The following is an 11449-nucleotide window of genomic DNA, read 5'->3' as shown; positions in this document are numbered from 1 at the left end:
AATAATTTAAAACATTGCAGAAGCCCAGAAGGGAGCACTAGGAAGTTTCTGGAGACAATTCAAAATACAACCAAAGGCTTCCTTGCATTAAGTGAGGCAGGAAGAGTTTCAGTTTTTCCAATATTTGCATAAATATAAATTGTAAGCTTTCTCATGGTTCTTGGGGAGAACACATGGGATTTATGCCCCCCACTCTTCCACCAATTGTACTAGAGAATTTTATTTCCCTTGGCTGGCAAATCACCTGGCATCCTATCAATGAGCAGGAAAATCCTTTTCATTTGTTTCTAGACTTCACACCGTCCGCAGAAGAAGCTATATGCTCTCTTTCCAAGAGCCTGCCTGACAGGAGGGTGGGTTGCATAGAAACATGTCCTTGGCATGAAGAACCAGCACTCTGCAAGGCATAGCCTGCAAAATTTGGCTCTTAAATATCTTTATCCACATTTACTGTATAAACCTCTGTTAAACTGTGAACTTCAATTGAACTTCAGCTTAACTTCTATTTCTGTGTTTGCTGTCATTGCATTTCTCATCTCTCACGCCACAGAATGAGACAATATCCCTCTGCAAGATGTCAAGCTGAAATAAATATTTAAGACACTGATTGGAGCTTAGCAGGCTTAGAAAGCATGAAGTGAGTTGTCAGAAGCTCACAACATTTAAAACTTTGAATAAGCAGCTCAGGAGAGAATAATTTATTACAGCTGCAGTACTGACCACACCAGTCTACAGCACAGCTGTGCTGTTTCTGTTGTAAATGTAGCAGACCAGTGCAGGACAAAACCACTTCCATTGGCAGGAAGACTAAACTGTTTTTAAAAAGTCAAAAAGCACTGCAAAAGAGAAAAAGGTTTGTAATGCACCCTAGGTACCTCAAGTTGGAGGATATGGTTTTCATATATTTTACAGATTTGCTGCATATAGATACTTGAAAGAGTTCATGCTTCTGGATTAACAGAAAAAAAAGAGCAGCTGCGTTTTCCTACTATGTCTAAAGGTACTGCTATTAGCTATCAGATAAGGTTAAAAAGATATTTACTATCCGTTCTAATGTCAGGATCCTTTTTCGTACCTTTGTGCAGTTGCTGGTATATTTCCAGCTGCGAAAACCAGGATCTTTTCTACATCTAGGCTGTTTGGCACTGCGACTGTGACTAGACCTGTTTATCTCTTCTCTTTGTGTGTGATAGCAGGAAACAACCAAAGATGGAGAAATTGAGAGTATGGACATGATTCTCATGTACCTCTATCCTGGATTGAAGATGGGAATGTGGGAAAAAGAGTTTATCTATGTATTTCCTGCACATTTTTGAAACACTGAGGCATAGATTACACTATTTCTGAAACTGATTTGCCTTGGTCTCAAAAGGTGAAAAAAGAATTTGAATTACAAAATCATGCTACAAATCATTACCCTAGAGCTGCCATGAAGCAGTAAAATGTAAATAAAAAAATTTCTGCACAATCCCATGTAGCTTCACATTGTCAGAGCTGTTAAAAGGGTCCTTTTTGTTAACAGAGAATTGGTTTGTAATTTGGGACTTGTCAGGTACAGAAAAAAAATTAATCACATGTCAACAGCAGCCTAAATGAGCTACACAAGACAATGACTTTCTGTTGTTATTACAGCAAACATGAATACTGCAGAGGCAATGAATTGCTCCTGATCATAATTTATAAAAAACGCTCTAGTATAAGCACAATGAGTCGTAGCAGAAAGCAAACAGCAACCTGACAAAAGCATAAAAAGCTTTGAAAATCCTTTTTGGAGCAATACTCTTGCACAATTTGAAAGTACAATTCACTTGCATAGGCCTCCCTGTAATATCAAAGCAAGAATTAGGGAACAAATTTGTAACAGTCCTTCATTCAGATGTCTATAAACCTCAGAGCACTGCCACAATAACATTCACTGCACATTTGCATCACTCTCCTTTTTAAAGATTGCTGCTTGTGGGCAATATCACAGCAATGTGCTAGGAACAAAAGACTTGTTTAAAACAGACACAATTTTTTTGGTGTAGAACTTACCCCACTGTGATGTCAAATATGTTGCTTCCGACGGAACTGGATACAGCCATGTCCCCCAGACCCTTGCGTGCTACAATAACACTGGTAATAAGGTCAGGAATGGATGTGCCAGCAGCTAGAATAGTCAATCCCATGATTTCTTCACTAATACCAATGGTCTCTCCCACCTAAAAGGGTTTGAGAAAAACAGAAAAAAGTTTCCTGCAGTGAATAAATGTTTTCAGCTGTCCTGGTCTTGCCAACTAGCTTGGTGAATAACAAGTGAGATCGGAGAAAAACTAGTTTTCACACATTTCCCCATCAGGAGGAAGATAGGACTGTCAAATAGAAGCATAAGGTATTGACAGGCAGTTGCTGATGGTTCTGATGTTACAAGAATGTTCAAGTCTTGTGGTCAGGCCAACCACAGCTCTCTGAACTACTTTCCATTCAGTAAGTACTGATTTACTTCATCCATGGTTACAGCTCCTGAAATAAAGCACCACCCAGCATGAGATAGATGGACTCTGATTCTAAATGATCTTTTACATTGAGAAACACAATGCAGGGCTTTCATTTTGTACCAGTATCACCTCCTTACCTGATGTGCCCACCAGACCATCAAGTAAGAAAAGAATGCAATCCAGCTGATAGAGCCAAAAAACGTGATAGGAAAAAATTTTCTTGATGTCTGAAACAGAAACAAGGAGAAACAGTGAACATCTATATTGAAGGGTGACATGCTGTACTCTTATTTGCTTCTCAGTACGAGACTGACTTCTCATTTTTTCTGATGGCCTGTTCTGAGCAACTGTTCTGATCATCATCAGAGGATCAAAATACATGTCAAGAAAGGTAAGAAACTGAGGCCCTGACATTGGTGTTTACTTACCTATGCCTCATTCTTCCAATTGCTTCAGTCATAAAGTAAGACCTCCTAAGAACTTGTATGATGAACAGCAAGTTTTGGGTTGTCATTTGTATAATAATCTTTTTATGATACAGTTTGCACTAGCTCAATAGTGGTTCAGCTTCTAAATTTATTGATAATTTCATGCTTATTCAGAATGAATGTTTTCAAATTGCTAATACAGGTGCCCATATATTTCCTTCCTACATTAATAACTTTGTGCAACAAATTTCACAGTCAGTGTAAGAATGATTGCTGTATGGCAAAGCTAAAAACATGCACACCTAAAATTTATTACGGTATTTCCTTTTCTTGTGAAAACTACTCACTTTCTCAGTAGAAGATATGTTAAGAATATATCTTCCATCCTTCATTTTGTAGAGAAAGTTGTTATAAAAACATGCAAAACATACTGTCAGGACATTCAACAAATTAAAAACTCTGTTTAACACCAAAGTAACTTGATTGTCATTTTCACTGTCTCCCTTACTAGTGTCATATTTTGAACAGATAGTGTTCTTGCAGCTGATGAATAGGTTATATTCAGATTAATGATTTCTTTTGGTTCCTGTTCTTTCCAGTGTTTTGCATTTTTCGTATTTCCTATTGACTAACTGGATCTGTGTAACAAAAAGAGGTCAACGACTAAAGGAAGGAAACAAAACTGCAGTAGTGCACCACACAAACACTATCTAGATCAAATCAGTATTTAAAATTAAATTTGTACTGTGAATGAATTCTACCAGTCTTTCTTCATGGTCATCAGCCTTCTGAACACAGATCTTCGCCAGATGATTTCTGACACGTGTGTAGCAGAGTCCTACAAATTTTCTTGAATAACCAGTAGGACTGCCTGTGGAAGTAACTTACACCATTATGAATGCCTGTTTCAGCTGCTGCTCAGTCCTGTACTACTTCTTTCTGCCTGGTCCTCACTAAATCCACTTCCACTACAGAATTTTTGTGCCCCCTTTCATTGCAGGTCGTGCCCCTGCCGCACCAGGAGGCTCATTAGACTGTGGATCGTTCCTACATATTGTGGGAGTAGACAGGATCACAGGGCTTTCCCTAAATGTGATTTTTGGAGAGAAAACACCATTTGTTCTGATTCAGCTTCTTCAAGCCCTAATAAACACTTCTTTTTTAGGGAGTTTGCAGAGCTGCACAGCCAGCTTTTCTTATGTAGCAAACACAAGAGGCATTTATTTGGAACAGCTTCACATTTAGGAATTGATCAGCACAGAACCAGAGGGTGGCTATAGACTAAGAGATGATCAGTGTATTGGACTGGTCATTAGAGCTGGTCAAGCAGGAATGTCACTGTTTTTTGTCAGCTGATCCTGAAAACAATGAGGCTGGTCTGCAGCTCAATGAGACTGTGTAGACTCTTTCTGCTGATGTATCTGGAATGATCTCAGGCCATTAACTGATGTAAAAAAAAGTAAAGTCAGCAATGGCAATTGTGCATCCTCATCTACAGCATGAGACAAACAGAAGGTCCATTTCTGCTCCAGCAGCAGGTGCTGCTGCAGAGCACTTATGCACTCCCTGTGTGCACTTTGCACAATGTTAAATGTCCTCCTGAAAACTGAGCATGTAAACATTGACTAATGTGACCCATACCATTTCACACATTTCACACACAGGATCACACATTAAAAATGGTACAGTTCTAACAACACTATTAGAGGGATGGAACACCTCTCCTATGAGGAAAGGCTAAGAGAATTGGGACTGTTCAGCCTAGAGAAGAGAAGGCTTTGAGGTGGCCTAATTGCAGCCTTCCAGTATCTGAAAGGAGACTACAAGAAAGATGGAGAGATACTATTTACAAGGGCATGTAGTGACAGAACAAGGGGGAATGGTTTCAAATGGAAAGAGAGTAAGTTTAGATGGGGTTAGTATGAGGGTGGTGCGGCACTGAGGTTTCCCAGAGAAGTTGTGAATACCCCATCCCTGGACGTGTCCATGACAAGGCTGGACCAGGCTCTGAGCAACATGGCCTACTGGAAGGTGTCCCTGGCCATGCTGTGGGAGTTGGAACTAGATGATCCTTAAAATTCCTTCCAATCCAAACTATTCTATGAATCTGTGATTCTAAACTCCCTCATAATATAAATAACTGAACTTCTGTTGGGTGTAAAAAAAGCAGTCCAGTAGGTGTTTTAAATGGATTACCCTTAAACAGCCACAATGGCACCTGGAAACATCCTTTTCATATAAATTCCACTACTGTCACAAGCACTGTTTTTAGAATTACTCAGGGTACTTTGGTTGATCTGTTTCTTAATTGTTTCTCAACTCATTAGAGATTTACTTTTTCAAAACAAAGTCCTAAATTTCTATCAAATCAGAATATGTGATAATAAGCTTATGAGATTTAAACCTACTCAGATTGACTTTTAAGTTTAAAATCAAAACTTTGTATGCCTTGTGGGACAGAAGACCTTAATCTGAAAAGGTACATAATTTGAAAGGAACATATATAGATCACTGTTAAAATAGTGATCTCACACCAGTGGGAGCAGAATTAAGTCTAGTAGAGACAAATGAATCTAAATAGAAATTTCCTTATTTAAAACTAAGCAGCTAGCACTTTTTTTCACCATTCTTAGTACTCAGCTTTTTCAACTTCCAACATTTTTCATCTTCCTTATAAAAGCTGGGAGTTTTTGGCAAGACATATGGTTAACAAGATGACGAAGCAATAAACTTGCTGCAACTGGCCACAAAATCTGCACAGAGCACCTTGTAGCAATGCAGTTTGAATGATCACTGCACTATATTCCAGATTTAAGCATACATTGGTTTAAGCAAAACTAATACAACCAGAGCTGTACTGGCCAGTAACAGCTCTCTGATGGTGCGATTATATGCACGAAATAGTTCTTGCAAAACAAGGAGACACTGCCTATCTGAGTCAGACACCCACAGAATTTGGATGGCTAAGAATTACAAGTCAGTAACTTTGCAGCATGTGTACTCCTCGCCTGTCTTAGCTAATCCTCTCCCACTAAATTAACTGATAAGCAGCAGCCCAAGATACTTTAATAGGCTTAACACTTAAATTACCTATTTTAAAATCAGGAACATTTAAATTCAAAAAGGGCAAAATTTAGAGCTTGTACATTTTACAGGTGATGAAAATGAGAACGGACTCCATAGATGCTGCTATATAATTTGCATATAGATGAAAACTTTAAAATGCCATAGCAAGAATGCTGATTCTTTTTGGTATGCTGGATTTTATTCCAGAGTATAATAATAATAATAATAATCATGCTTGTTTTGTAATTAGTGACAGCATTGTTTTAAGATTTATGTCATTCTTACTCCCTAGTTATTTGAAATACAGAGAGCTGCCAATTCTAAGCATTCTCCTAGAAGAATTAGTCAGAGACAGCAAACAGCAATGCTTCTCTCCATCTTTTTCAATAGCTGTTGTGGTGGTTGCCTTGTGAAGACAGAGTGCCTAGTTTGTTACCAGTTGGCTCTTTTGTGGTCCTAGTAACAGACAAACGAGACAAGCCATGGCTCATTCAGCTCACATGCTATTTTCCTTTAACAAAATTGGCAAAAGAATTTTGTAGTTCCACAGTAGATTAGATAGATTGGTACTGTTCCTGTCTATCAGAAACCTTAAGGACATTTTTCTTGAATTTCTATATGTTCAATTCATGCTGGTGTCCAAAAAAAAAGACTATAAGTATGAAAAATAATCCAGGTATGAAGGCTTTTTTTCTAAGAGCTTGATCCTGAAAGGTAGTGTGTGCTGAATAATTTGGAAGGTAACTCTTTTAATTTTAGCCAGTATTCTTACCAATATCTTTAACCTGAATGATTCATATGTTTGTCTCGTTCATAAATGTATCTGCATTGCAAAGTTTGATCCTTCTTTCACACTTAACAGTGCTTAACTCTGATTACTCAGAACCTGCTCCTCTAACTGGATCTGTACAGGAACATGTTGTCCTTGTCCCCTTGGTAACAGTGCATCTCTGTATGGCAACAAGAGTTCATGGAAGGTGTAGCTCTTCGTTTGTAATGCGAATTTGCAGAGCTAGAAGGAATTGCTCTATATGGGTCCAGTGATAGCAGGGCTGGAGCCCCAAAAGCCATTTTTCTGGCCTGTAATGCAAAGGGATGGACAGTGGGGTGAGGTTATAACAAAACAGGTCGTGTTCAATATCCGCTCCTGACTACTGGGGCACCTTGGGCACATAATTTTTTCTTTCAAACTTTCAATATCTGTTACTGCAGGAGGTGGGCAGTTACACATGTGACCTTTACAGAGCCACTGGGGAAATAAACCATTAGTAGAGGAAAAATATCCATTATTGTTCAAAACACCTGAACAAAAACTCAGGAACAAAATTCCCCAAGGGCACGCCTACCTCTGGGATATGCCAACAACATTATTGATGTTATATTAAGGATTTTAATATATACTGGCGTAATGTAGGCAGGTGTTATTAAGGCACTAAACACATTAAAACATCTCTGCTAGTCAATCAGCTGACAGTTAGCTGAACTAATGCATAATCTACTCTAAGTACATAAAAATCTGCATATGTGTGCACCAAAGCATAATAAGGCAGCAGGATTTTGCTAACTTTAGAACTGGAGACCTTATCTATGAAATAATTTTTCTAGAGCTTCTGGGTTTCATGGAGCTAAATATATCTCAGTATAGTACAAATAAATGCAGGCAAACCATCTCCTTTGTGTGAAGGTAAAATATACTTAAGAAAAAAACTCTAGAAGGAAATAAGAACTTACTTATTGAAAAGTGGGCACCCACAGAGGATGCCAAAGGCTCCATAGGGTCTCTTAAATCAGTATATAGCACACAAGCATTCACTTTATATATGCACATGCTAATCTGAGCATCCTGATGCAGAATTTGGGTTTCTGACTAAAATTACCACACTTGCAAATCAAGCCCCCAGTGGTTGGCCTGTCTAAAAAACCTACTTAAGTATTATTTTAGGATTGCTTTAGGTTTTGCCTCACAGATTTCATTGAAATTTTAATTGAAAATTGTTTACTGATACACATGCTGAGCTGTGATATGAGGCTTCATTTTGGTTAGGAAGGGATCAGGGGGGACAGCACACAGCAATAAGAATATTTTGAAGGTACATTAATGAAGCATATTTAAAATGTTAGATAGTTTATGCAACCATCTGGTTAATTCTTTGACAGCAATGTTCAAAGTAAGCAGCTTGTCATACTGCTACAGCCCATTTCCTCTTCTGTTAATCTACATGTAATTAAAACAACATTTTTTTTTTCTGTACAAAAAACTATTTATTTTCAGTGAATGAAGTGATAAAACTCTGTAGTCCACTTGCCTATCTGGCACATATAATTGTGTTTATCTTTTGAGTTATGGCAGGATATTTTAGTGGCCTGATGTCGGCATGGAGTTCTGTTGGGAATGGTACTAGTGTTAACAAATCACATGCATCACACACTTTCAGGCAACTTGCCAAGATATTCGCTTTCCAAAACTATTATTTATGAAACTGTTCTCATTTGTGCAGTACAGCACAATGGATAAAGCTACAAGTCTACTTATGCTAACTTCACATTTTCAAAATTCAAAATAATGCCCATACATATTTTTCATTCACTTTAGATCAAATTATGAAAAAAAAAAATTACAGGGATTGTTTTGAATGAAAAAAAGGAGGGCATAAAAATCAGAAATAAAAAAATCTTAAAATTCATGTAATATGCTCTGTGTGTTATGAACCAAAAGCAATTACCAGAGTTTTTTGGAATCTTTAAGAAAAAGAAAGCTTAAAGGTTGGAAGGGAAAATGCCACTTTTTAGCCTTTGGGAAACCTTTATCTAAAAACAAAACAGAGATCTTATTTTAGCTTCTTTCTTGCACTGAATTGCAGTTTTTCAGCATGTGGGATGGGAAGGTTCTTCACTGCATGTGAGGAGGAAAAAAGAATTCAGGGTGTTGATTTACAAACTTACATGCTGTGCATACCTCTCTTGCAGCACTTTTAGAGCTATTTTTGATCCAAAAAGGAAAAGATATTAAAACACTGCTAATTTTTTTTTCCAGCTCTTGACTTTCTCTCTTTTACTTTCCATGAGCCTTCCCAGTCAGGTCTATTTGTATATGAGAGTATAAAAGTGGTAAGACTTGGTAACTTGTCAGTCTTACACTACTTCAAGCTGTGCTTGGGACAAAACTAGCAATTTTATACATGAAAGGACTTACACATCTCGTCCTATTAGGAATGACTATGAGTAGAAGAGAAAAGCCTAATAGAACATAAATTTAAGAGAAATACACATCATTATGTTTGAAGTACATGAGAAAATTTAGACAGTCTAAAATCATCCAGTCATACCCTTTAGGGCACCGCAGATAGACAGACTTACTCAGCACTCATGTGACATTGAGTAGAGATTCAGAAATACAAATGTGATGGCCCCAAAGAAGTTTTCAGACCTTTCACTTTATGTAATGAAGTATTAGTGAATACAAATTATAATCTTTATAGATCTATTACTAACCAGTTGCTCATAAGTACCCATTTGCCATTTGAAGATTTGAATACTAATGCTGTGACCTCTTCTTCAAAGAGAAACAACAAAAAAACCCCAAACATTAACTCTATTTTTACATGAATCTGCTACAGTTCTTTTTTGGCATTTACCTAGAGAGCCACCCTTTTGTGCAGAACACACTGACTTACAACAACAGTTACTCACAGGTTTTCTGACGTCTGGCAGGGTAGCCCACAGTGGAAAAACAATGGGGAGCACAAAAAGATAGGTGACCTGCTTGCGTGGGGTTTCAGGCCAGGCAAGGCTGAGAGGCTGTTCCTCATCATCGTCTTCATTCTGTAAGAAAAGCTCCAGTCAGCAGGTTGCCAAAGCAGATGGATGAAGCTAGGGATTCTTTCAAAAGGTGTTCAAGGATGGTGTGTTTCAGTGAGAACTATGACGTCTGTAAACATTGGATTAACACCACACCTCCCTAACAACATTAGCTACGACACAGCAAAAATGACTGGCTGGACTGGGAGGTATCCCTAGAGCACAGGCTGCCTGATGATGTCCATTTATTGACAATGTGGCTGGACCCTTGGGATGCACTGAGTGTCTCTGACAAGTGTTGCCATGGCTCTCCCTTGTGATGTGGGCTAGTCCAGTCAGGGATTGAGACTTGTGTGGGCTGCATCAAGGACACAGAGACAAGCAAGAGAGAACGTGTGCACATATGTGCCTGTGTGCATGCACACACAAGCACACACAAGCCCACACATGCACACACGTGCATACATATGTGCATCTTTATGCATGTATATAGATGTATATGTGTGTCTACCTTCCTAAGCTTTTGCAAGTAACTTAAAAAATTACTATTAAATATACACATATGTATATATATTTTGTGTATATTCTTCACAGGAACATAGGGTAATTCATAAGTTAACTGGCTGCCACACAGTTCTCTTTCCTTAGACTGCTTCTGCTAACAAAATGGAGCAAGTGTAATGAGCGTGATTCAGCCTTTTGTATGCATGTATTAAAATAACTTTTAAACTTTTAACATAGGTAGGTGATGTTTCCAGAATTACACATCAATCTAAAATATATTGCAGAATAAGGCAACTGAAAAATGGCCTAAACAATTCTTTCACATAGATGTGTGTAATACAAACCCTGCTAAAACTGTGGAAAGATTTCTGGAGAGCTCAGAAAAAGCTAAAGAAGTCTGAAAAAGAGCACCTAGTGAAAACTGAAAATGTGACTAGTATATGAAGACTTCTTCATATAGTGTTCTTGGTTTTTATTTTTGAAACAATAATTGATACATCTCCACAATATGCATGTTACTCCTCTTATAGATTTATAGTAAGTTTATTTTCAGTTACTTCCCTGTATTAAGATTGCTTACATTAACCTGATGACAATGCTATATGAAGCAATCATCTACACGACCACACCATTTGTTTTTTTCCTAAGCAAAAGAGTTATTGATGAAATGTCACCATATGTTGATACTGTTAATAATATTTTCTACTTACTGCTTATTTTTATTGAAGAACTGGTCTTGATTATTCCACTATTGTGAACTGCTGAATTGTAAAACCACCTGAATTGATCAGTACCTACGGAAGCAAGCTCAGCTCTTAGCTTGCAATCTTTCACTACAATGGTATCATCTGACACCAACGGACTGAAAGCAAATCCCTGTTTACCTCTTGACACATTGACAAGTTGCAGCTACTTTTGATGTGTTGATGTCAACAGAAGACAATATTTTGTTAACCCCTACACCTTGTGGAACTCCCAAGTTGCATGACTAGAAGACAACAGTAAAGTGAACAGGTCATAATGTTTATACTCATTGAAATTGAAAAAAAAATATAAGCACAATTTGTGGCACTCAACACGGTACTTTAGAGAGGCTCCTGAGCAGTTTAGGAGGCTAGCTTTTTCCTTTAGCTTTCAGCTCTTCACTGAGGTGGACATACTCTTGCTTCATTGTTG

General features: G+C 37.9%; 1 protein-coding gene across 5 annotated transcripts in view; it reads right to left on the bottom strand.

Annotated features, from left to right (window-relative positions):
* The window catches only part of SLC24A2 (solute carrier family 24 member 2), a 111002-nt gene that overhangs the window by 7114 nt on the left and 92439 nt on the right, over positions 1-11449 (bottom strand). For all 5 annotated transcript variants that reach the window (XM_085041743.1, XM_085041748.1, XM_085041745.1 and 2 more), the window contains 3 exons: positions 9662-9793; positions 2615-2704; positions 2035-2201 (listed from right to left, as the gene is read on the bottom strand). In XM_085041743.1, the coding sequence (XP_084897869.1) occupies positions 2035-2201; positions 2615-2704; positions 9662-9793 (389 nt within the window). The remainder of the gene's footprint in view (positions 1-2034; positions 2202-2614; positions 2705-9661; positions 9794-11449) is intronic.

Source organism: Lichenostomus cassidix, chromosome Z (assembly GCF_008360975.1).
Source record: "Lichenostomus cassidix isolate B80296 chromosome Z, HeHo_3.0, whole genome shotgun sequence".
Lineage (NCBI taxonomy): Eukaryota > Metazoa > Chordata > Aves > Passeriformes > Meliphagidae > Lichenostomus > Lichenostomus cassidix.
This window is presented reverse-complemented; position numbering and strand designations above follow the sequence as displayed.